The sequence below is a fragment of the Ictidomys tridecemlineatus genome, chromosome 5 (genome assembly GCF_052094955.1).
Source record: "Ictidomys tridecemlineatus isolate mIctTri1 chromosome 5, mIctTri1.hap1, whole genome shotgun sequence".
Lineage (NCBI taxonomy): Eukaryota > Metazoa > Chordata > Mammalia > Rodentia > Sciuridae > Ictidomys > Ictidomys tridecemlineatus.
Window position 1 is genome coordinate 139,007,238 of NC_135481.1, and position 27,799 is coordinate 139,035,036.

Genomic DNA, 27,799 nt, shown 5'->3' on the forward strand with positions numbered 1-27,799 from the left:
AGGTAATGTTAATGACTCATAGTCACACAGTTAATAATTGTAAAGTCAGGTATTAAAATTAAGCTTCCTGTCTCTAATTATCATGACCTTTATTGCACATCATGTCATAGAACACAGAGGCAAAGCAACCAAATAGTAAGCCGTTATTCAACACAAGATTCCCACCTTCTTGTATTACTACCCCATCATTAAAGAAACCAAAATGATTGTTTAGAAACAAAAAAAAAAATGGGTGGTACACAGGTCACAAAGGTAAGACTGGTCATAAAGTATGTTTTGTCATTTTCCCCCAGTGACTCACCCTGTAGCTGACATCCTCCAAGAGAGTAGATGCACTCACGGTGCAGCCTGCTTGCCACAGGGTCTCCTTGACACTGCAACCATAGAGGAACACGTTCTTCTTTTGGGAATGGCCATGGAAATCACAAAAGACCTGCAGCAGCCATAGGAGAAAATAAATCCAGGTCAGGTTCTCTGGTTTCTTAAATGTTCAAATGTCACCTTGCTCAGGTAGTTACTGTTTACTCAGCAGAAGAGCCATGTGGGGATCCCTGGTGACTTTGGCAAGAGTTACACTGATGGGGTTATCAGGGAAGAATGTAGATTGCAGGGATTTTAGGAATGTGAGGAAATGGAAGTCATGAATTTTGCTTTTGAGAAATTTCCCTGTGACTGGGAGGAGACAGGGTCAGAGCTCGAAGAGAAAATAGGAACAAGGGCATCTTAAAATATATATGAGAGTTTTAAATAATTTAAAAAGTCAATAGGAGAGATCCATTTTTAAATCAAGGATCAAATATACCCAAAGAGAAGTTAATAAATCACTCTTTTTCTCTAGGTTCTGGTGTAGTGCAGAATGACCACTAAGACTCAATGGCTTTCCAAACAAAGGTTTATTTTTTATTCATGTTACAGATCAGTTGTGACACTGCTCTGCATGACTTCATTCTAGGATATAAGCTAAAGGAGAAGCCCTAATTTGGGACATGCTATTTTTGTGGTAGAGTGAACAAAAATGTCAAAGTTAGAATCATGCAATGGTTGTTAAAGCTTTTACTGAACATCATCTCTGTTCACATTCCATCAATCAAAGTCACTCTTGTCATCAAAGCCAATCTTATCATCTTATAGGAGAAATAATTTCTCCTATACTGTAAGAAAAATAATAAAATTTAGAAAGATGACCATAAATTATTTCCAGGTCTGCATACGTGTGTCCCTTGACAATAAACTGTGCTCCATTACCACTAAGAGCTATATGGCATATTTTGGCCAATAATAATGATGCAAGCAGATGATTATATAGCACTTGCACTTGGGTTAATTGTCCTGATGTTGCTGGGAACCCTGCAACAATGCCATGTGAACAAGCCCTGGCTAGCCTGCTGGAGGATGAGAGGCATGCTGTTGTCAACATCCACATTTTCCTACCTGATATCAAGCCAACAGCAGACAAGGAAATGAATCCACCTCAGAGTATCCAGCTTTCAGGGAAATTATCAAGTTTACCTGGATGGCTCTCACTTAGAACCATTAAAAATAATGCATAGATTTTGTTTCAGCCACTAAATTCTGGGGTGGTTTATTAAGCAACAAAAACTAAGTGCTATGATCATTTTTGTTTGTTTGTTTTAGTCTAACGATATATGCTCCCCTCCATCTTACAGACAAATGCTCTCATTTCCTCCCCATGGAAGATACACTGAATGTTCCACCATATCACAGTAACTGACTTTCAGTACAAGATCTCATTTCAGTCTTTATATTCCAAACATAACTTCTGATCCCTAAATAATAAAGGCAAATCTTGTGCTTTCCAAACACCTACACACGTGGTTGAATAATGAAACAATATCCCCAATAAACACTCATGTTTGGAGGGACTAAATTGGACAGACAGGGCAGTTTATTGTCCAAAACAATTTTGCAGTGCTTCCAGCAGACTTGGGACGTGCCTAGATCTGCAGGCAGGGCTGGCTAGTTAAGAACTGATTCTGCTCCTATCAGCAGCTCACCAGTATTTTTTTCTCTATAGATCTGTACTCTACCCTTGAGATCTGCTTAGTTTTCCTTTTTCCTTCTTGGCCACACATGAAAAAGTTACTGAAGAATACAGCCCCTTTTGAGTTCAAGCACTGAGCTTTTCTGATTCCTGATGTGGAAAAGTTTGAGGGTCCAAAGATCATTTTGGTTTCAAAAAGCCACAGTCTCTTTGAATCAATGCACTTGGAAAGCACTAAGAAATAAAACACATGAAGGCAAAATAGTTTCCCTTCATTATTGGTTTTAATTTCTTTAAAACATAATGGATGGTCTAAAGCAGAGTGGCAACAATGCAGAGAATGGTCATAGACTATGAAAAATAAATGTATTAAAATAAATAGCAGAAAATATAAAGTGGATATATACTGCTACAAAGTCTTTATAGTATACATGGAGCAGTATATTACCTGAAGGTAGACTCTGTTTAATTAAAGATGGATATTATAAATAATAGAGTAAACAATAAAATGTTTTTAAAGAACGTAAGTACTAGTTCACACATAGATAAATTTGATTAATAAAAATTCTCAAGTAATACAAGAGAAATTGTAATAGACAATGCTAAAAATAAATTAAACTTATAAAAATAGATAGCAAAATTATAAATCCCAGTTTCAACATATCACATGTTTCATTCAATGTTAATGGTCAAAATGTACTAATTAAAAGGCAAGAATGTCCCATTGGATACAGAAGCAATATCAAACATATTCCATCTATGGGAAATCCATCTTAAATTCAAGATTAATGAATTAATGAATTAATGAGTTAAAAGTAAAAATATATACTATGCAAACAATGAACAAAAGAAAGTTGGAATAGCTACATTAATTGTCAGTGAAAGTAGATGCTTGAACAAGAAGTATTATCTGGGATAAAGAGGGTTGTAATAATTTATGTATGAATCTTATCTTTGATGGTTAAGTGCTACCACTTGGCCTCTTTTACTCAGAGATTCCATACTGTATATGAAAATCAAAGATCTTTTCTTAGCCAGGCACAGTGGTACACACCTGTTATCCCAGCAGCTCAGGAGGCTGAAGCACAAGGATCACGAGTTAAAAGCCAGCCTCAGCAAAAGCCAGGTGCTAAGCAACTCAGTGAGACGCCTGTCTCTAAATAAAATACAAAATAGGGCTGGGGATGTGGCTCGGTGGCCAAGGGCCCCTGAGCTCAATCCCTGGTACCCAAAAAGACCTCATCTCAAAGGCAGCATCCCTCTGGCCTTCAAAGATAACTACAGAGTTTTTCATGGATGGAGATGCTCTGCTCACTTGAGTATTTTCACTATCTTGGTAGATGGAGTTATCTTTCAAGCCCTCTGAAAGAAGAAAGGTGGGTGGGCAGGTCTTACAATATAAACTCAGTACCTATCGCCAGCTCCCTAAAACTTTGGTTTCCTGCTCCCATTATGCCAGGGAGCTCTAGCATCTCAACCTGACTGAATGTAGGCTACTGTCAAGCACAATATTCAGTCAAGCAACAAATTGAGCTGTTAGATCCACCACTAGCTGTTCAAGTTCACAGATTCACTCTAAATTGTGTATTCATACCGATGAAGGCAGTCAATATCCAGCAGTCTGTTCTGCCCTTGTTAGTAAAGTACCCTTAGAATCCATTTGTACATACGTTACCATGTTTCTGATGATGTGTTTTCCAAAGCTTATAATTCTCTTGGTATGCAAGTTATTTCCTCCTAGGTCATAGTGAGTACTTATTTCTAGTTTTATGCTGATATTGGGCCCTAGTTAATTAACTCAGAGCAGTAGAGTAGAGTAGGTGTGATAGGTCTTAAAAGAAATATTTTCTATCAAGGCATCTGCCTCAGGTGAGGTTATCTCAGGATTTTTCAGGAAAGGGAATAGTCTCCCCTTTTGCCATTTCCACTGATTAATGAGGCTTTCATAATATTCTAGTCTGGACTCTAGAGCAATGGGTCACAAACAGTAATAGGCATCTGAGAGCCTGGAAGCATTGTTAAAGCAGATCACTGAACTGAGCACTACCCCAGCAATTCTGTGATTCAAGTAAGTCTGAGGCAAGCCCAAGAATCCACATTTCTAACAGGTTCCCAGGTGATGCTGATAGCCCTGGTCTCAGAACCATCCTTTGAGAACTCCTGGTCTACAGGAACCAATAAAATAGTTTGAGGTTTAATATTCTCCCATCCTGAAATTTCTACCAACTTTTATTTCTTATACCTCAGTTCCTGTCTGTGAATAAATACCCAACATTCTTAAGAAAAGTATGCAAACAAATTCAGATTGTGTCTTAGCAACAGATTTCTCAATAAAGCTGAAGTTTTGCCGGCTTGGTGACAGGCATGCCTTAAATGCTGAATTCAACTGGAAAAAAAGAGCTTTCATTTATTTGTTTATTTATTTATTCAGATCCTTACAGACTTGAAAAGCTAAGGTAAATGACAAATTATACACCTATTCACCTGGGGAATGAGCACTGCTAAGCCCCAGGAGTTCTAGTGGCCTCTGAGGGTGCAGAATGAAGGAGAAAGAGAATTGTTCTGCTTGTTGCTCCAATGACATCCCTAAAAATAAATGCCTGTTAATTATAAGAAACATGTGTTCCTCCAAATTGCAGGGGGCAATTACAAGACAAATTATCACGTTATTCCAGTTGAGGAAGCTATTTCTTTTGCACTGGAAGATAAAATACTGATTTTGTTCTTCCAGTAAATTTCTGCATCAGGTTAATAGAAAATGTGCCTGGTAAGGGCTCTCTAATATCTACAGGTTAATCAATAGTCCCAACTTGTTTACTTGTCAATTAATTCAACTAATATTCCCTGTGAGCTGCTATATGGCAGGAGAAATTAAAGTTTTGATATAACACCATCCTGCCCTCCATAGCAACAATAATGATAATTAATTTATTGAAGATTTATAAGCTTTCAGATACTGTGCTTAAAACCGAAGAAAAATATAACCTAGTAATTATGCAATAGTAAAAAACTTAAATGATGGGTGTTATATAAATTGTTTTACATATAATAATATAGATTATGCTGTGATGAAGTAGATGTCCCCATTTTGTAGTTAAGAACAACAAATTTTAGATAAAATAATAACTTTCCCAAGCTTGCCCTGCTATCAAGTGTGCTATTAAATTTTTGAACTTCAATTTGCCCTAATTCAGAGGCAATGTTTTAAAATATTTTTCTGTGTTGCCTCATCCAGGAGCTGTGTTGGGATGATCCAGCAAGCCAACAGATGGTTGTTTGTAAAGCAAGTGGAGAGCTAACATAGAGATAAGCATGGGCATCTCTGGGAATCCAATTAAGGACATGTTGCACACATCTAAGGGACAGTGTTCACACTGCACATCAAATGAATGGTATCCCAAAGGCATATACTGTCCTGGTCCTGGGATTGATAAGGGTGTTATACCAAAGATAAAAACTACCAAGTAAATGGAAAATGGGGGAAATGAGCTATGCATTTGAGGAACTGCAATAATTCAAGATACAGAGCATACAATAAAAGAAGATATGCTCTTAAGTATATAAGTAGTAGGCAGATCATTAATACACTGGTATGCCATTCTGTAGGTGCTGAAGAAGCCTCTGAGCATGGAGGAGAAAAACTCAGATCATTAGATCAGGAGTGTTAGGAATAAACTGGAGGGACTGAGGCCAGACAAGAGATGGCAAAAGCCTTGCTTAAGATAGTAGAGAAAATATGTACAGAAAGGACATGTTATGAGAGTGAAGAGTAAAATCTACAGGGTTTGAAGACGGGCTGGATTAGAGGCTAAGGAGGAAGAGGTTAAGAATGATACCTGGTCTTCAGGATTAAATGAATAGGCAAAGATCATGTTTTTCCCCAGACAAAGACATAGTTATAGATGCAGATTTAAAGGTGTTTTGTAGCTTAATTTGGTTTTGTTTGAGCAGGAGTACTTAGGTTCAAACTTCTGATCCATGGCTAAACTGATTCCCCTTTCTGTGTCTCACTTTATTTATCAGCCAAGTATGTGGTTGGATTGTATTATGGTTTTGAAACCAAGCTCTTATACATCTTCCTAAGACCTTTTTATGGAATTCCTCTCTGAGCTAAATTGCAAGGTTAATTTAATTCATGCAAACATGAGTTCCGTCATTTCTTACTCAGCCAAGAATGTGATCAGGACCACATCGCTATGGTCTTCATCCTTCATCCTTCATTCTTCCTCTGCCTCCATTGATCTCATTCTGAATCTTCTGCAATTTAATTTAGCCCCTTGTTCAAGAGGTTACTCCATCCTATTTCAAACCACTTCCTCACTAGTCTCCTGCTCCCCATGGCTCACCTGTCCCTGATTGTGTTTACTGCTCTGCTTTGCCAGCTCTGCACTGCTGTGCTTTCCATTCCTGACATCTGGGTCTCATTCCTCTTGCCCAGCAGCAAGACCACTACATTATTCATACCATTGCCATGGGAAAATGAAGGAAAGGCTGGAGCTGAGAGGAGACAAATTCCTGAGAATATGGTGGCAACCCCAAAAAGCAACACTTTAAATTAAACCAAACAAGGCTTATTAAAAAGTCTTGAAGATTCCACTTGTGCACAATACTGTGCAGACAACATTCGGTCCAAGTTCCTGAATGGGGTAAACATCTCTATGGGGAATGATGTTGGTGACATGTTCAATTACCTTCAAGAGCCCAGTTTACAAGATTCTATTTCCCAGTTATTTTGTCAACTGCCACATAGTTGTCCCTAGGTATCTGCAAGGTATGGGTTCCAGGACTCTCAATAGATACCAAAATCCATGAATACCCAAGTTCCTTATATAAAATAGCACAGTATTTGCATGTAACCTGTAAATATTCGCTTGAATATTTTAAATCATTTCTAGATTACTTTTAATATCTAAATACAATGTGAATACTTCATAAATACACATTATATTACATATTGAATTGTTTAGGGAATGATGACAAGAAAAAATCTATACATGTTCAGTACAGATGTAATTTTTCTTCTGAATATTTTCAACCCACAGTTGGTTGAATCTGTGGATGTGAAACACAGGGATATAGAGAGCCAAGTATACTCTCACCTTGGTAAATGTTTCATCAGAGTTATTAGCAACATCTAGTCATAGGTGAGGTTAACCACAAGAGACACATGTAGAGTTTATGCTTACAAGCATCTGAAGGGGGTTTTAATGATCTATTCTCTTTCCCCAAAAAAGAGTCTTTCACTTAAATTGGGTCATATGGACCAAAGTTCTAACATAGTCTTAGAAAAGAATATTATATTTTTAAATTAAATATTATACTTTTATATTAAACTCAGCAGAGTGAGTCAATAATTAGTTTATGAGACTGCTCACAGTAAAAACCTTGATTATATACTATAAAATGGTAGAGGAGGTTTTCTGCCATCCCAGGTTTGTATATTTTAATGTCCTTCTTTCCAAAATATTTCAATTACATTGAAAAAGCTCATGCAAACTAATACAAAAACATAGTCTAACAGGTGGCTTTGCTTTATATCTAAAACTCTTCTGGTAAGTCATAATAATATTAACACTTGCTATTTATTTAGATGTCCGTGATGTGCCAGCACCATGCTAAGATTTTATACACATCTATAATTTGCTAATTAAAAGTTTTGAAAGGAAAATACTATGCAAGTTTTACAGCCGACATTCAACCTCTACTAAGGTTAAAGGAAGTTAAACAACTTACCCTTGACTGCTCATTAAAAAGAGACATGTTAAATCTCAAACTCTGATCAATTGGGGTTCAAAAATGTCCCAAAATAAAACATTGGCTCCACAATAAAGAGCTATATTTCAAGTTATCAATAAAATTAAGAGTGAACTGCTGGCTTGGCCTGAGTAGCTGTTTTCTGCTTTCCATCTCTGCCTGGCCAGCCGTCTATGAGAAGTAAGCTCAACACTCTAGAGGGCAATGTCCATTGAGCCACTGGCAGGTACCACAAGAGTGAAAAGAGTTTCCTTTTCCCATTTACAGACATTGAAGCTGAGAAGCAGCAGCCTGGATGCCACCAGAAGACATCATCCTGCAACCTGTCAGTGTGGGTGAGGCCTTTGCATCTGTCTTGCTCAGTGGCAGGTACCGAAGCCCTCAAGTAAAAGGATTAGACTATCATTTTGTATGCCAAGTCCTATCCATACAGATGAGTTACTGGGAACCTCTGTTTTTACCAGAAGGTAAAATGTAGACTATTCTTTTCAAAATATAATAGTTCTCCAAGTTGTGAAAGTGAATTCTCAGGCTAGGGGAGTGTGAGTGTTCACTCACCACCAGACCTACCCTGCTAGGAAAGGAGACTTACCTCAGCTTCCTGATTTATATTCCTATCTTTGAGAACTGTTGGTTGCCTTGATGTTTCGTGCTTTGCTCTGGACAACCCTCACTTTATGGTATCAGAACTATGAGCCCTATGGACAACACCACTGGCCAGGATCATTGCTACTTGCTCCACTCATGAATCACTTCTGGGATGTACATGTTAGGCAGACAGAGCACCTCTTGGTCCTCTCCAAGTCTACATCTGAAGCCTGTTTAGACTTCTGGCCCTCCCTAATGGAGAACAGCCTCATGGAAAGCTAGTTTCCTTGGCCTGATCTCCAAACACCTCTTTCCTCCTTTTTCCACTCCTCACACCCTGCTTTTCTCCCAGCTCTGGCGAGAGGCACTTTCACTAAAAGCTGAAGGGAAACACTGATCCAGGCAACTTCCCTCATTTTCCCCTTTACATCATCTTCTCACCTCATTCCATCCCATGAAAAATGAAAAATACGAAATTTGTTTAAACCTCTTTGAAAAATCTAAATGGCCCTCCCTGTGGTATGTGGAAGACACCAGACTTCCCTGTGATAGAGAGAAGGTACATTGAGGATACTAAGTGAGGGGAAATGAAGAGTGCCCTTTGTTTTTCAACATATCTTTATTCAAAAATGTTTAGCAATTGACTTAAATGTAGATTATCTGTGTCTGTAAAAATACATAGACCCAAATGTGGATTTTGATATATTGTTTTACTGTTACCTCTAATAGCATACAAACAATTGCAAATAAATATATAGAGTCAAATTTTATTCATTTATTTATTTCCACTCCAAAAAACAAAACACACACACACACACACACACACACACAAAAAAAAAACCATTCTAGATTTAGTCCCTTAGCTCAAGGCATTGAAAATAAGCAAAAATAACCCTTGTTCTTCTACCACTTCTGAGGAATATGGCACAGATAAAATAAACTATGAGCCAGAGCATTCTGAAATTATTGGAGACAAGGGTTTATGAAGGGAAACACTATCCACTTTCCCCTTCTTCTTCTGTGTCTCTTTTAAAAAGAAGCTGATTAAGCTAAAAACACATGCCAGAGGGATAAAAGAAGACCAGGAAAATAATTTAAGTAGCTAAAAATTCCATTTCAACGGACCCTAGAAAAAAGAAGAGAAAAAATATGCTAGCCCCTTCCCATGGCAGAAGGCAGCCCAGTTCCTGTGCATTGTAAACGGAAATCAATGAGCTCTTCAAAGCTCACTGAAATCCTTTTACCAACACACACTCACATAGCCAGAGCCCAGAGGGTGAGAATCGATACCTTTCCTAACTCTGAAGCGCCAATTCTTCACAGCAGCCCAAGGGCCAGGCCAGCTGCAACATGGCAGCTCAGAAGAGGCTGTCCACCTGGCTCCCTGGGAGCTCACTCTAACCTAAGAGCTTTCCTCCACTACCAAAGCTCTTCTTGACTGCCTCCTTGGCCAAGGACCTCCTGACCCTCAATGGAGAACTGCACAAAGAAGAATGGGTTCAATGCCTCCCATGAGCTGACTGCTCAGCTTGTCTGTACCTCTGGGATTCCCTGTTGGCAGGCTTTATCTCTAGACTTGGTTTTGCTGACTTCTAAACACATCTTCTTCTACAGTGTTTCTACCCAGTTTTGGCAAAGATGTATTCTTTCACTTGACTTGCAGCACTTTAGTTTGTTCGCTCTTATTTTGGGCAGTCTCTGTGTCTCCTAGTTGCTAACTAAAGCGATTTCTACAGACCAAAAAGAAGATGATTTAGCTCAAATCCATAATAGCTGATATCCAAAACTCCAATTTGGCTATCCTTACATCTGCGACAGAACCAGGATGCTTTTTTCAATATCTATTTTATTATTGCCCTTTCCCATATCATGAAGTTCTATTTTATTTTTTTGAGCTCATACAGACCTAGGTTAATGTTTTGCTGATCAGTTCTATTTTTTTTTTTTTTTTGACTATAGAGTTTTTAAACATTGCAATAGAGATTTTACCTGTAAAAAGTTATAAGGCCTTTACTATTGTGTTATGTGTTGTATGTATTATATTATGTGTGCACACTTGTGTTTTGTGTTATATGTTTGAATGTACGTATGTCCAATGTACATATTTCTATATATCATATATGATGAGCGCTCATGAAAAGATGGATCCAAATATTTTTTTTTTTATTCACGTGATTTAAATGGTTTAATTTAAATTGGGTAAATAACTGTTAAGAATTGTTTTAATATGTAAACAAAAAAGGAGGTTAACAGATCTGTTTGTTTACTCTCACCTTTAGTTTTCATTATATTTAATAATTCTCTTCACTATAATGTAAATTTTTAAGAAAATTGTTTTCTTTTAGTGTCTTCTGGAATGTTACCTAATTTTTTCTTTAGCCATTATTGCCAGAATTTCTATCTTCATCCCAGTGCCGATGAAGATAATATAAATTGTTAAGAAAATTGTTTTCTTTTAAGAAAATTGTTTTCTTTTAGTGCCTTCTGGAATGTTACCTAATTTTTTCTTTAGCCATTATTGCCAGAATTTCTATCTTCATCCCAGTGCCGATGAAGATAATATAAATTGTTAAGAAAATTGTTTTCTTTTAGTGTCTTCTGGAATGTTACCTAATTTTTTCTTTAGTCATTATTGCCAGAATTCCTATCTTCATCCCTGTGCCGGTGAAGACAAAGATAAAACTAATCTACAGTTTCTGCAATAGCCATCACTGAACTGCTTACAGAACTTACACTGAACTGCTTACAGAACCGTCAATTGACTTGGTATATCTTCCTCCCTTCTGCTTGTCATGATCATTCAGCTAAAATTTGGGGGTCAACAGAGGTGAGGCAAAGAACCTCACCCCCCCCCCCCCCCCGCTGAGACCTCTCCACAGGTGTGGCTGTACTGGACCGGTAGTCAATGACGGGTAAGATCCAATTACAATGGTACCAACCTAAGACAGGAGGCTGACGCCCTGAGGTCAGCTCATCCGAAGACGGGTAAGGACCATATGTATTGGACAACCTAAGGCAGGCACGGTCCATAAGCCACATGCTTGTTGTTTAAACAGAGAGGGGGAGATGTTGAGAGCCACAGCCAAAGGGGCCCCAGCAAACTTCCAGCTGCCAGCAAGCTTCAGACTGCCCCAGCAACATCTAGCTGATTGGCTCCTCTGCGGTGATGTTCATTGGGCTGTTTCCCTGCCCTTCAGACTGCCAGCTGATGATTGGCTCACAGCTGCCCCAGCAACATCTAGCTGATTGGCTCCTCCACGGAGCTGCTCATTGGGTGACTTCTTTGGCTCTGCCCACGCAACCCAGCCAATCGGCCTCAAGAGGAGGAGGATTGTGGGAGGAAAAGGCTGGTGTGGGGGAGAGAGGCTTGTGGAAGCCGGTGGTGGCAGTTGGGCTCTGAGGGTTTTTCCCTGGAGCTGTTTTGTTTGGCGTTTGTAGTTCTAAAAATAAAGTTAGTTTCTTTTTGACAAGTGGCTCCTGATTTGTGCCAAGCCAGACTTCGGCATTGTAAGCAATGAGCTATAACATCTTTAGTTTTTTCGCCGGCATGAAGGGAGCCCATCAAAAATCCAGAAGAAGTATCAATTGTAACATGCAAATATTTTAATTTTCCAAATTCTGGCAAGTGTGTGACGTCCATCTGCCAAATATGGTTAGGCATCAATCCTCTAGGATTGACTCCAAGATTAACTTGTGGTAAAAAGGTCACACAATTTTGACATTGTTTTATTATTTGTCTAGCTTGTTCCTTAGTTATTTTAAAACGCTTTTGTAAAGTATTAGCATTGACATGGAATCTTTCATGAAAATTTATAGCTTCTTCTAGTACAGAGAAAATATGTATGTCACGTGTAGTTTTATCTGCTAAATCATTGCCTAAACTAAGGGCTCCAGGCAATCCTGTATGTGCCCTGATATGTCCTATAAAGAATGGATCTTTTCTGTCCCAGATTAAACTTTGTATAGTGGAAAACAAAGAGAAAACAGTAGAAGAAGGGGAAATTCTACCAGCATCTTCAAGGGATACTATAGCATTAACTATATACTGGCTATCAGAAAATAAATTAAATACAGAATCTTTAAACATCACAAAAGTTTGTAATACTGCATTAAGCTCTACCTTTTGAGCTGATTGTTTGGGTACTAAAAATGTAAAAGTTTGATCAGGTGTAACTATTGCTGCTGTACCATTATTTGACCCATCAGTGAATATATTTGGAGCATTCATGATAGGTGTTTTTCTTGTCATTTTTGGAAAAATTACAGGATGCAATGACCAAAAAGACAATAAAGGATTAGATGGTAAGTGGTTATCAAATGAAACATTAGATTTGCACATTATTATTGCCCAAGTATTTAACTCATTAGCTAATTCATCAATTTGATTCATAGTATATGGAGTAATAATTTTATGGGGAGAAATTCCAAACACTGCCTTTGCTGTTTTTATTCCTTTGAGTATTAATTGTCCTACAGCCTCAGGATATCTAGTAAGAATAGTGTTAGGAGAATAAGATAAATGTATCCATAATAATGGACCTTCTTGCCAAAATACTCCTGTAGGAATATTTTTTGTTGGTAATACAATAAATAATAAAGGCAAACTTATATCAATTCTATCCAAATGCATATTTTCCATATATGTTTCAATGATTTTTAATGCCTTTCTTGCTTCAGGCGTTAACATTCGGGGTGAATTTGGATCTGATGGACCTTTTAGGATATCAAATAAAGGTCCCAATTCTCCTGTTGGAATACCTAGATAAGGCCTTATCCAATTTATGTCTCCTAATAATTTTTGAAAGTCATTAAGTGATTTGAGTTGATCTACTCGTATTTGAATTTTTGGTGGACGGACCATGGTTGAGGATAATAGAACTCCTAAATAATTAATTGGAAAATTTAATTGCACTTTATCTATTGCTATCTCTAGATTATAATTTTTTAATAAGTTTGTAAGTGTGGCATAACATTCTAGCAATGTGTTTTTAGCTTTGTGTGCCAATAACACATCATCCATATAGTGAAATATTTGTAGTTCAGGATTTTGATTTCTAAGTGGCTGGATTACTTTGTTAACATAAATTTGACACATAGTTGGGCTGTTAGCCATCCCTTGAGGGAGTACTTTCCATTCATATCTCTGATCAGGACCTTCATGATTTAGTGCAGGGATAGTAAATGCAAAACGTGGACTATCCTCAGGATGAATTGGAATTGAAAAAAAACAATCTTTAATATCTATAACTAAAACATACCAAGTTTTTGGCAAAGCAGACAATTGAGGAATCCCCGATTGAGCAGGTCCCATAATGACCATTTCATTGTTAATGGCTCTTAAATCTTGCAGTAATCTCCATTTACCAGATTTCTTTTTGATGACAAAAATGGGAGTATTATGGGGAGATACAGAAGGTTGTATATGTCCTTCCGCTAATTGTTGTTTGACCAGATCATGGGCTACTTGTGTCTTTTCTTTAGTCAAGGGCCACTGAGGAACCCATACTGGTCTTTCTGATTTCCATGTAATTTTTATTGTCTCAGTGGCCCTTTGTGAAAATCCAACCCATGTCTGTCTGTTCCTTGATCTATTTGTATTGGTGCTGCTATACATTGTTCTTGTCTTTCTAATCTTTTTCCTTTCCTAAAACCTTGTCTAGCCATAATAGTGGGTGCATTTTGATTGATATTATTTGTTAATGTCAAACCTAATTGATCTAAGACATCTCGTCCCCATAAATTTACGGGAAGATGATCCAATACATATGGCTGTATAGTTCCTTCACATCCTTCAGGATCCTTCCAATCTAATAGCATTGCACTTCTATCGGGATTAGTCGCCACTCCTAGGCCTCGAAGCGATTGAGTGGCTTGTTGTAATGGCCAATGTTTTGGCCATTCTTGACGAGAGATGATGCTAAGATCTGCACCTGTATCCAGTAGCCCATTAAATTCATGTCCTTGAATATTTAGTTTTAGCATGGGGCGAGAATCTAAATTTAAAGAAAGCATAGCCCAATCTACACCTGTGGAGCCTAATCCCTTGGAACCTCTTTCTACAACATGACTGGAAAATTTATCATGTAGGCTTGGTATTATTAGTAACTGTGCTATTCTATCTCCTGGTGAAATTACTGATATACCCTTTGGAGAACTGGCTATAATTTTTATTTCACCTTCATAATTGGAATCAATTACCCCAGGACTTATCAAAAGTCCTTTTAGAGTAGAAGAGCTGCGTCCCAATAATAAGCCTACTGTTCCTTTGGGAAGAGGTCCTTTTACCCCTGTGGGAATGATTTGAACTCCCATCTCTGGAGTTAGTACTGATTTGGTGGAGGCGCAGATGTCCAACCCTGCGCTCCCTCTGGTTTGTCTGATGAGGGATCTGATGTGCTGGGCACTACCCTGATGGGGTTGCTGGGGTTGCTGGGTTCCTCCAGTGCTCCGTATATTTGTGGTTTGGGGCCCCGGAGCATTGGGGCCCCCTGTCCATTTTTTGGCAACGGAGCCCGATGCCTTTGTCCACGATATTGTGGATAAACACCTTGTCCTTGTTCGTTTTTTGATAATGGAGTACCCTCTATGGTGGTTTGAGGACGGTATTCATTAGCCCAATATAATGGAGTACCCTCTATGGTGGTTTGAGAACGGCATTCATTAGCCCAATGTCTCCCTCTACGGCATCGTGGGCAAATACCCGGTATTCTACTTGTTTGATACCTAGTTTTGTTAAACCCTCCTCCTATGGGGCAATTCCTTTTAAAATGTCCTGTTTGTTGACAATTGTAGCATGTTCTTGGCCTGGCATCTAAAGCCTGTTTTACTGCAGCTGCCACAATTTGCCCTTGTTCATTAATGTCTCTGGCATCTAAAACCTGTTTTACTGCAGCTGCCACAATTTGCCCTTGTTCATTAATGTCTCTGGCATCTAAAGCCTGTTTTACTGCAGCTGCCACAATTTGCCCTTGTTCATTAATGTCTCTGGCATCTAAAGCTTGTTTTACTGCAGCTGCCACAATTTGCCCTTGTTCATTAATGTCTCTACATAATTTAATATATGTGTTTAAATCTTCATGTTTCCATGGTCTAATGATATCTCTACACCAACGATTCGCTTGGTCATAAGCCAGTTGTTTTATAAATGGCATTGCTTGTTCTGTATTCCCAAAAACTCTGGTAGCTGTTTGAATAAGCCTATCTACAAATTCAGCGTAAGGTTCATTAGCTCCTTGTATTATCTTAGATAATTGACCTTGTAAACCTCCAGGTTCTTGTAAAGACTTCCATGCCCTAACTGCATCTACAGCAATTTGTAAATATACACCAGGATCATATGCAAGTTGTTGCTGCCGATCCTCATAAGGTCCCTTTCCTAACAACATATCTAGATTTCTCTGAGGATAACCAGCTGCTGCATTTCGACTAGCCGTCTCCTTGCAAAATTCCTCATTGGCAACCTTCCATAACAGGTATTGTCCTCCATTTAGCACAGCTTTACACAAACTAGCCCAATCTGCTGGCGTCATGCTTAAGTTGGTAATGGATTCGACCAAGCTTACAGTGAAGGGTGCTTGAGGACCATAGGTTGCTACAGCCTCTTTTAGCTCCTTCACTGATTTGAAATTTAAACCCTGGTAAGTTCGCTGCCCTCCTACCTCAAATACAGGGCATACTTGAGATCCTGTCTCAGGATCCAAACTATCAACTGCGGGGGTTGGGAGTCTCTTAGCATATGGAGGTGGTGCTGTTGATTGGACACTTATGCCCTCTGGTGATAGAGTGCTGTTAGTAGCAGTCTCCTGTAGAGGTGGCGCTGTTGGTTGAACACTTACGCCCTCTGGTGATAGAATGCTATTAGTAGCAGTCTCCTGTAGAGGCGGTGCTGTTGGTTGGACACTTACGCTCTCTAACAAAAGGGTCTTATTAGCAGTCACCTGTTTTAACTTTTCCCCTGATAGATTTTTCTGCTCTAAACTTCCTTCCTCTGTCTCACTATCTCGAAAGACCTTCTCTTTTACTTGAATCTTTTCCTCTTTCTGACTAGCTCGAGCTTTTACTTGAATCTTTTCCTCTGTCTGACTAACTTGAGAGACTTCCTCTTCTACTTGAATCAATATGTCTTCTTCTTCCTCTACCTCTGTCTGAACTGAAGGCTTTGGACTAAGCAAACTAGATACCAACGTCCACAATGACAATGTGCCAACTGGCAGAGTCCCTGGGTTGTTCTTTTCTATTCTTTTTAAATCTTCACCATGATGGTTCCATTGTGATATATCTAACAACCCCTCCTTAAAAAGCCATGGGCTATATTCTTGTATTACATCAACGTATGCCCTGACTGCTCTTGGTTTTACTGGGAAGCTTCCTTCCTCTAACAATTTACTTAACACTCTTTCGGTTTGTTTTTTACTAATTGCTGATCCCGTATTTCTACTATAATACAACCCAACAAGATGACGCCAAACAAAACCGAGACAGAATCCAATAAAAAGGGAACCACACAAAATCATTATAACAGCCTTTCTATCCTCCTGACATATGCATCCGTCCTTTCTCCCTATCTGTTCCTCAAACGCAAATAGTTTTTCCCCAGATGTGAGTGGTTTTTCTTCCCTCTCACTCATCTCCAGGGACAGGCAAGTTAAAACAAAAATGAAGCAAAACAAAAGAGGAATCTTAGAATGGCTCCCCATCCTCTCGCCCTGCCCTCAGGGGCGAGCAGTTTACTTACCCTCAGTTGCTCCCCGTACGGGCCACCAAATGCCGAAGTCTGGCTTGGCACAAATCAGGAGCCACTTGTCAAAAAGAAACTAACTTTATTTTTAGAACTACAAACGCCAAACAAAACAGCTCCAGGGAAAAACCCTCAGAGCCCAACTGCCACCACCGGCTTCCACAAGCCTCTCTCCCCCACACCAGCCTTTTCCTCCCACAATCCTCCTCCTCTTGAGGCCGATTGGCTGGGTTGCGTGGGCAGAGCCAAAGAAGTCACCCAATGAGCAGCTCCGTGGAGGAGCCAATCAGCTAGATGTTGCTGGGGCAGCTGTGAGCCAATCATCAGCTGGCAGTCTGAAGGGCAGGGAAACAGCCCAATGAACATCACCGCAGAGGAGCCAATCAGCTAGATGTTGCTGGGGCAGTCTGAAGCTTGCTGGCAGCTGGAAGTTTGCTGGGGCCCCTTTGGCTGTGGCTCTCAACACTTTCACTTGACTTGCAGCACTTTAGTTTGTTCGCTCTTATTTTGGGCAGTCTCTGTGTCTCCTAGTTGCATTTTAAAGCTCTGTAATCCTGTATTTGTTTATTGTTAACATTTTTAAATTTCATAAATGTATATCTACAGTAAAAAGCACAGGTCCTGAATACATAGAAGTGACTACCCACATTCATGATATAGAATGTGTCCACTAATCTAAACATTCCCTCCTAACTCTGGTATTCAGTATCCTTCCTTAGAGGCAAAAACTGCTCTAATTTCTACCTTCAAAAACTACTTTTACTGATTTTAAACTTTAAGTACAGAATATGTAGTCATTAGTGTCCAATTTGTTTCACTCAACATAATGTTCCTGAAATCCAGCCATGTTTGGAGTATATCAGTAGTTCAGATTTTTTTTGTTTTGGTTACTGAATAATATTCCAGTGTATGAATAATTAAAATTTGCTGTGTTCAGGCTTTTGCATCCAAAATCTAGACTATGTAGCAAACAGAAAGAGCAAAAATCTGGGTTCAAGAAAATTAAAAAACATTACAAAAAGGTCTGGAGATTTCAGATAAGTTTTTGCGACCAGTTAAGTGAAAAGCTTCCTTTCCTTTACCCTACCTTTACCCTATGCAGTGACTCCATGAATAGAAAACTCACCATATCTCCAATTTTACAAGGAAGAAGACCAAAAAGGTCAGTGATGGCTAAATACCTTTTGAAGAAAGAATATTTCTCTGCTTTACTAAGTCTTTACCAGGGGAAATTCTTTCTTTTACTTCAAGTTAAGCTCAAATGGTGGTACCTACAGTCTCTAGCTTTGCTATGGCCCTGAAAGAAAATGACTCAACCCTTCATTTGTGTTCCAACAATACCTTGCATGGGCCTTTGTCTACACCCTGTAGTATCACATTGGTATATTAGAAGAAATGAGTCCACTTTCTTTCAAAGTTAACTGTGTTCCTGAAAGAATAGGACAGACTTTTCATTTTAAATTGGCTTTGTATCCCTGTCCCCTAGTATAATGATTACACATACATGGTGTAAATGAATGGGCAAATGAGTGATTGTCCAGATGAGGGGATGGATGGATGGATGACAGATGAATGCATGCATGGACAGATGGATAGGCTGATGGATGGGTGGATGGATGGATGATGGATGCATGGATAGCAGGACGGATGGGTGGATAGATGAAACAATTGTGAATATTACCATGTTGCCTATAAACGCAATGATTTGTCTGGTCTTTAGCAATCCCCAGAACTATCAGGGTACTGTTTTTTCTCACTTCCCCACATTCTCATTGATCCTGGGAGCTCATATTAATCCACCCACACGTAGGTAAATGCCTGAGTAGCATCTGGGATAGCTAGAACTTCTGAGCTACCATAAAATGGCTTCCTAGTGACTCAGAAAACATTTTCTCTAGTCAGACATTGGGCAGTGTTGCCATTAATCTCCAACATTAAAGATGGAGAGTTAATCTGGACCCAGTGGAAGTCTTCTCTATGAAGGACAGAGTCTGGAGTAAGTGGCAGTGCTTTTTCTGCCAGCAGGAGGCTGGTTAAATATAGCCTTGCAGGTAACTAAAGGGTGATGTTGAGCCCATTAGAGAGCTTTGTAACACAGTGAATAGCATTTAGTCCTCAGCTGTTTCTCACCCACCTCTCAGATGGTCCCAGCAGGAAACAAGTCTGTGGCTGTCATGTTTATAGCTAATTAATGTTTATTTATATTTTTAAACAAGCCTTTCACCTGTCATGCTTTAAAATGAATGTTTTGCTCTTCAATTAGAGATTGTCAGAGCAGAAAGGAATCCTGTTTTGTTGTGTGTTTAATGTGTGTGCATTTAGATGTGCATCAGAAACAGAGCTTTTTCCTTCTAAATCTCTCTCTTCTCCTGTAGGCTAAAGCTTCCTACTCAGAGAGATACCCTTCAGGTTTCAACCATGAGATTTCTGCCCTCCGTGCAGGCCATGAGCTTACTTTGAGAGGGTCAAGAGCAGAGATTGTAATGTCTTCTAAGATGCAGGCTTGGGGGATGTCAGCACAGTGATATTGTAATTTTACCACCATAGAACCAGGATTCTTAAAGGGAAAGAAAGGCTTTATTCTCTACGCTTTTTTTAAAAAAAACAGGCTAACTCAGCAAGCTGGGGATATTCAAACCCTATATGTTTCAAAGAGCTGCCTCTTCACTGGCTCTTGGGAAATAAACTTCACACCCTTGAAATATTCTGCTGGATCAGAGTGTTTCTCTTTAGCTAGAGACCTGGGCCATGCCATATAGTCACTGCCAACAAAGTAATTTATGGTGGAGGTTTGGAGCTATCCATGTGATCTCTGTGCAGGGGGAAGGTTGGAGACTAAATAACTAAGATCATCCATGTGAAGCACTCCATGGTTACACAATTTACCACCACTAACATATACAGACATATTCATGGTCTAAAGTGTGATATTTCAAGTATATGGTGTGTACTAATCAAGTCTGAATAATTAACATTTCCATCTCCTTATCATTATATTGTTTTTATAGACTTCAAGCTCCCCTCATTTAGTTACCCATAAAATATATAGTAAGTTATTATGAACTGCTATTATCCCACTGTGATGTAGAACATTAGATTTTATTACTTTTATCCTGCCATAATTTGGTACCCATTACCCTATCTCCCTCTATCTCTTCTCACCACACCTCCCAGCCACTATTAATCATTATTCAACATTCAGATAGACTGTTTTGGCATCCATATATGAAACAGAACTTGAGGCGTTTGTCTTGCTATGTCTATGTGATAATTTCTTTTTTTAAAGTTTGAGATGGGAATGCTAACTATCCTGATTGTATCATTGCACATTATATAATGTATTAAATTATCACACTATACCACTTAAATAGGTACAATTAAAATCATAAATTAAAACAAAACAAAACAAAAAAATCCCTGAGAACCAAGACGGAGTTGAGTTTTCCTGGTTGGTAATTACACTGCTGCTGGAGAACTGAGCACTTCTCAGTTCTGGAGAAAATACCTGGAAATCTGCTCAGTCTCCCCTGGACCCTGCCATGTATGTGTTTTACCTTTGCTGATTTAAATCTGCACCCTTTCTGTAATAAACTGTAGTATTAGTACAACAGCCCTTCTGAGTTCTGTGAGTCTTTCTAGGGAATTGCTGAACCTGGGAATAATCTTGGTCATCCCGAATATGCTCTGACAGAGGAGTTAATGAAGAAAGGTGGGGTTGCAGGATGGAAATGCACATAAGGACTGAATTCTAATGCTGCCACGTTCAATACTTCAGGAAAATCACTTTACCTGTTAATCTCTTTTGAGATTTAAATAAGGGTCTATGATACACACACACACACACAAACATATATATATATATATATATATATATATATATATATATATATATATAATATTCATTAAATGTGGCACCATTTGGATTACATAGTAGATGTTTAAAAACTGGATAATGATACAGATGATTAAGTTGGACATTCTCTGGTGTGTCCACTCTGTAAGTTTCTTAGGTTAGGTAAGGACTCTAAATTTGAACATAAGCCCCAATATACTTTCATGGACAAGTGTTTTTCATAGTTTATAGTCAATAAATGAGCATTTCCATATGTTATTTGACTGCCATTTTCTCTTTCTTATTTTAAGTCTAGTTTCTAATAGTCTGTTTGTCATCAATTACATAGTGCTAGAAGCTTGGAAGAAAAGTCTAGCTCTGAAAGTACTTAAAACAGTGTCAGAATCATCATAAGTGCTAGAATTTTGTAGTATTAGTTGAACAAGAATATGAACACCTAGAAGATTTTCTCCAAATACTACCTCATAATATGCACATTTTATTTCTTTTTCAATAACTGGGGGGAAATAGCTGGAAAGTCAAGACCCAGGAAATGGAATGGAATATAATATCTTAACCAGTTTTAAATCAATGAGTATGGCATCAATACTTTCCCCATATTTGGGATGAATTATGTCCCTCCAAAAGACGTGTAATCATTGGTGCCTGTGAACATAATCTTATTTGGAAATAGGGTCTTGGCAAATGAAATAAAGCTAAGATGAAACCATACTGAATTAGACCAAGTGACCTTTGTCCTCATAGGAACAGGGCAATGTGGACACAGTTAGAAATAGGGAAGATGGCCTTGTGTAGACAGGAGTAGAGACCAAGAGTTCTGTTGCCACAAGCCAAGAACACTGAGGACTGCTGGCTACCAACAGAAGCTAGATCTAAATGGCCCTGACAACACCTTGATTTCAGACATCTATCCCTCAGAAACGTGAGAGAAAAACTTTTCATTGTCTTTAGGTACTCAATTTGTGATAGTTTGATATGGAAGCCCCAAGAACAACCCCCGTCCCATTAGAGCTGGACAGACATAAGTCTTTGGACTTTGGTTTCCTTGACTTGACAGAAGCTAATGTGCTTCCTGGAGGGTACAAGGAACCAGGCACAAATGTGGAAACAGAAGTGACTCACCACGGGACTCCGGCCAATGCTGCACAGGTAGTGAAGGAGTCCTTTTGCATGGTAAATGGTTGGTTGGAGATGCGCTTGGGGAGAGAGCCACTGTCTGTTCAAGTCCTCCCCTCTCAGTGAGCATCTGTGACTGCAGAAGCAAACAATAAGCAAATAAATACGTATTTAGATGGAAATAGCTTGAGAAAATAAAACTCAACAAGACAATTACACTAATGAATTCAACTTCCCTTTGACTTCTGCCCAATTGGCACCAGTTCCAGATGTCCAAAAAGCTGCAGATCTGTCCCTTAAACTCCCAGAGTCCTGCTTATTTACAGCTCCAAAAGGAACTGGAAACCATACTTGACTTAATGTCGGGTTATCAGTTTTAAGACAAAGTTTGAGAAATGTAGTTTCCCACAATACACATCATGAGAACACATTCAGTGCATTTCTCTAATCTCAAAACCCTTCGAATCTACAAATAATTAAGTTGAACTCAGTTCAGTCTGAGCTGTTGGTTATATCACATATGATATTTCCAGCTGGTCCAATAATTCTGTAAGGTGGATAGTATTGCACCCTGATGAAGAGACTGAGACTTGGAAATTATTCAATAAGGGACCCAAGATAACCGAAGACCAGATCTGTTTGTCTCTATCCCTTATACTCTTTTCCTGATTGTATTGCTTCCCTCCATAGAGATAGTAGATGACTCAAAAGCTTGATATTTACCCAGAATATCAAAGTCCCTTTTCAAAGATAGCATCAGTTATAGTTTGGATTTGGAATGTCCCCAAATGTCTTGAAGGCTTGGTCCCCACCCAATGGTACTATCGGGAGGTGATAAAAATTTTAGAAGGCAGGACCTACTTGGAAGAAGTAGGTCACTGTGAGCATGACTTTGAAATGTGCATTTTGTTCCCGGTGCCTGGCTTTCCTACTCTCTGCTTCCCAACCACAATGGAGTAAACAGCTCTGCTCTGCCATGTGTCCCCACCATGATATTCTCCTTCATCACAGGCCAATAGTGATGGGGCCTTACAACATAGACTGAAACCTCTAAAACCATGAGGCAAAATAAACCTTTCCTCCCTAAAGTAGATTTTCTCTGGTATTTTTGCCACAATAATGGAAAGCTGACTAACATATCACTGTAGTATATTAGAGTTAGAATGAGCTCAAAATCAACCATTCACTCATTAAGGAATGGTTATACTCACATTCAAAAGTATGAAATTACTTTATAGCCCACTTATAGGACAGGTTCCTGGCAATCATGCTAAAATGGTACTCAATAGGATTAACAAGAAATGTGCTACAGATTAAGAGGATCAGTACAGTATTTCTATCACCTAACTCTGCCAGCGCTCCCTACTTCCCTTCACCAGCATACTTCCATACTCCAGCATATCAAATTGCTCACAGCTTCCTCTGTGCAATTGTTTCTGCTGTCCCTTTACCAGGACTCCCAGATCTCCAGCCATTCCCACCTATTTGATTTTCAGGGTATCAGCCTTGCCTCAGACAATTCCCTGAATTACCAAAAGGTCCACAGGTTACCACACAGAACATTGCATTATGTACTTCTATTTGTTGGAATAGCATCCAGAAGTTCTCTTAATACAGTCCTTATAAACCCACTTTGAATGTTTTTTTTTTCTTTTCTAATTTTTATTTCTTTTGTCTTCCCTGTTAGATTGGGAGCTTTCTTGAAGCAAGGTCAGTTTCTGGTTACTATCAAAACTCTAATATAGGAACTGTGTCAGATCTGGTATTTAATAAATAATTTGGAATAGATAAATGCACTAGCAATTAACTGCAGAGTCAGTTACATTTTGTATTTTTAAAACAACCAATCTTATTTTCAATAAATCTTGGGAGAAAAAGAAAGAAGGTTCAGCCTCCTTCTTTTACTACTTTTCAATCTCCATGTTTCTGAAATTATCTTTAAATATTAGCTTCCTGCTGCTTGTCAGCTGGAAAATCTTTAATCATTTATTCTGATTTCACCATGAAAATATTTTGACTTGTGAAATGGTGGGTTTTGTGTCTCTTCCTCTTTGGCTTTTTTGCTCTTGTTTATTTTTTTCTCCTTTCCTCTTCTTAATAGTAATGACTTCTAGACACAGGGGTCATCTATTTTACTGGTCACTAAGGGCACAGATAAAATATGAAGCAGATCTTTAGAACCAATAGCAATAGAAAGGGTCTTGCATACCAGACTTGCTTTTGAACTCTTTTTCTGCATTTAAATTAATTTACTTTCTCATATCAAGATATTTTCAGGCACAATATCCCAAAGTCTCAGGATTCTCTTTAATGGCTCTGTGATTTGCCTTGCCTTGACCTGGCTTCCCATCAACACTGGGGATTTTTTTTCTTTTGTTACACAGATTGTGATGAAATTAGTTGGTGTTCTTTAAAAGCATTTTTGTTGTATAAATGAAAATGCAGTCATTATAAGCTAGCTAGTGATTCTGTGTTAACACTCTCTCTGTCTTCTTTCCTATGCTCCAAGGAGTACAATTTCAGGGACAGTATCTACATGGAGAAGGTCCACAGGTTACCACACAGCATAAATGCAATTCTAGATTGAAACTCTTCAAAATAAAAAAAAATGAAATTTTGTGCTAAAGAAGACTGAGCTTTGATTAAGAAGACCTAGCTCCAATTGCCAGCTCCATCATTGATTATGGGATATTGGGGCCTCTCTAAGCGTCAATATTCTCATTGGGATAAAATACAGATATGCCTAACCTACCTCACAGGATTATTTTGAGGTTCAGATGAAATGATATTTTTCCTTGTGAAGAACAATCAGGTAAATTATGTAGGTTGAATGGAAGAGAAAAACATCTTTTCTAGGACCCCAAAGGAGAGGCTGTGGTCAATTTTCATTACCAACTGACTAGAGCACACTTAAGGGTGGGGTAGTAGAGTTGAACAGAAAATAATTTATGTAAGAAAATAATTCAGAGAAATAATCAACAGAAGTTTTTGATCAGTATTTGGGATGCTAGATAGTGCCAATGAGAGGGTGGCATCTAATATTATTTGAGCACCTAGATTGGGAGAGAAATTAGATTAGTGAAAGATACACAGAAGTTAGGAAAGCTGTTAGTTTGGGGGAAGTTTTGTTTGGTTGTTATTTGCTTTGCAGAGGTGGAAGCAATGAATCATTTCATTAGTATAAATGGTTTATGCGGCTTTACATGATTGCACTGTGTTTAGGGCTCTGTGTTTGGCTGGAATTTTGAGGGTATCTCTGTGTGTGCCTACGATTTCAGAAGTTCTTATATGCAACTGCAGATTATTACAATATGTACTACATCTAACTTCAGTACTTTTTCTTTTAAAGAAAATCCATTTTTTCCAATCCCAAACTCATTTGGTATTTTGTTAATAATATCAGAGTTTCCTGTAGTCAGAGGAACTTCTGCTGCTCTTCCCAGGGATTTGTTGTAAGCATTAGAAGATGAAATACACCCCCATCTTATTATCTACTGTAGCATTTCTGCAATGACAGCTGCTCCTTCCATGTGGAGAAAATTAGCAGATGGACAGAAATGACTGGCTGGCGATAAATGCAGTGCCTATAATTTCTGGAAAGGGGTCATCCCTCAAATAGAGTCTGAAATCTTGGTTTGCTTAAGAAGAATAAAGTAGTGATAATTGGTGTCTTTCACCATTAAAAACTGTAAACTCATAAGGAGAAAATAATGCACCTCCTTTTCATTAGTATAGATAGTCATTTGATCCAACTAGTCCTCCTTGTTTCTTAAGGTTTAGTTGAAATAAAGTCTCATTAAAATGAACTTTATATGCTCATAGCAGGCTAGGTACAGGGTGCACAATCTCCAGATTGTCCAGGGACATTCCAGTTTTAGCCAGGAAGCCCCTACATTCTATGGCATCTCTCAGAAAATCCAAAGTGATATTTGATCTCCCTGTCCAGATTCCTAATTCTAAGAGTTGTTGCAAAACTAGGATCCCTGGCCAGAATTAGCCCTAATTGTTTTGCATTGACTTTGAATGCTTTTAGGTGGAGCTTGTACAATCCATACAGTTCAAGAATCTTTACTGCCTATTCTTATTTTGAGATCTCCACACACACATTATCTGCCTGCTTTTTGAGACATTTACAGCCTATGTTTAAGAAGCATCTAAATTTTAAAACTGAAGTATTTGGTGAGACATGTTTTTCCCTTAAAGAGGGGGGTAAAAAATTAAAAAAAAACCTTCCTCTGGTATACATGAATATGTCTGTTTTATGACCAAACAAAAACATATTCTCTGAAACTAAAAGAGTGAGTTGGCAGTACCAGTTTCAACTAAAAGATCCCTGTATATGGGCATCTGTATAATATCTGGAGTAAAATACAACATTAAAGGTCAAACACTCTCAATGTAAACAATGTCACCTAGTATTAACTATAGATCTTATTTGTCTTCCAAGAATGGGAATCACCCAAAGACTGAGAAAAAAGTATTATCATTAAAGGGTTCAGGAAACAGACCCTGAACTACCAGGACTCCAAAAGCAAACAATGGAGCACAAGTCAGCAAAAGAAAGAGGAAAATCGAATCACTTACTAAAAGAGAATTTATAAGGTGCAATCAGAAAAGAAGATGATTCAAAAATCTCCCATCCATTTCTGACTGAAAAATAGAGAGACAGGGCCCATCAGACTGAATGAATGATGCCAGGCTTGATGTTATTAAAGCCCCTGCACAGCAAGCTCTGGAGCCTAAAGGGAAGCAGTGTGTTTGAGATTTAGTGAGCGGCTTCATCATTCACTGCACATCTTCTGAACAGGAGGCAGTGAGTGTGCAGGGGGAGAATATCTGTAAAGGCAAAGAGATACATGAAAGCTTCAAGAACAGGGCAGAACAGCATGGGGCCCGTTGGGCCTGACACTGCACCTGAGCTTTCCAAATAAATATTACTTGAATGGACAAAGGGAAGAAAGAGGAAAAAACAAAAGGCAGCTTCATTTTAAGGCCTGGTTTGTTGTAAAGCTAAAAACAACCAGGGTTGCCAGGGATGTGTTATTATGTTTCAAATAGTTTTGTCACTCAAACGCTCAAAGTCAAAATCTGAGAGCAGAGAAAAAAGAGAGACCAAACCCAGCTGTTCCTTCCCACCTTTAGGAACCCAGAAATTGATTACCACAAGGCTGGTCACCACAGAAGTCATTAAAAGATGAACCAGAACTGAATAGATGCTGTCCTCATCTTTGTTCAAGATATTGTCCAAAGTAGACATTTGAACATAGATCTGTATAAATCTAATCCACCTGTTCATTAGTCCTTTGTTCCTCAAAGTGCCATCAACAACCAAAGCACCAGCAGCACCCATGGGTCCCACCCTGGAATCTGCATTCTAACAAGATACCGAGGGAATTTGGGGGCACATTTAAGTGAAAAAAAAAAGCAGTGTTTTATATGGTATCTTAAGGAAAGGAAGAAAATTAACATTTGTAATGGAACCGATTTCTTTAAAAGGAGTTTTATTCCCCCAAGCTTCCAGCAGCTAGAATACATAGTATCTGGAATCTCTGGATTCCCTCCTTGAAGCTTAAAAAGATCTACACACACATACACACACGTGCGCTCGCGCACACACCTGTCCATCCCCATTTTCCCTATTATTATCTTAGTCTTTTGTATATTTTTAGGTGGAGCTTGTACAATCCATACAGTTCAGGTACCTTTACTGCCTAAGAAGAACAACAGAGTGAAGATTAAAATGCATTTT

The 27,799-nt window shown here is 38.6% G+C and overlaps 1 protein-coding gene across 2 annotated transcripts in view; it reads right to left on the reverse strand.

The window, feature by feature from the left end:
• Agbl1 (AGBL carboxypeptidase 1) overlaps positions 1–27,799 on the reverse strand; it is a 704,812-nt gene that overhangs the window by 345,346 nt on the left and 331,667 nt on the right. For both annotated transcript variants that reach the window (XM_078051197.1, XM_013356285.4), the window contains exons 17-18: positions 22,057–22,186; positions 302–433 (exon numbers count right to left, since the gene is read on the reverse strand). In XM_078051197.1, the coding sequence (XP_077907323.1) occupies positions 302–433; positions 22,057–22,186 (262 nt within the window). The remainder of the gene's footprint in view (positions 1–301; positions 434–22,056; positions 22,187–27,799) is intronic.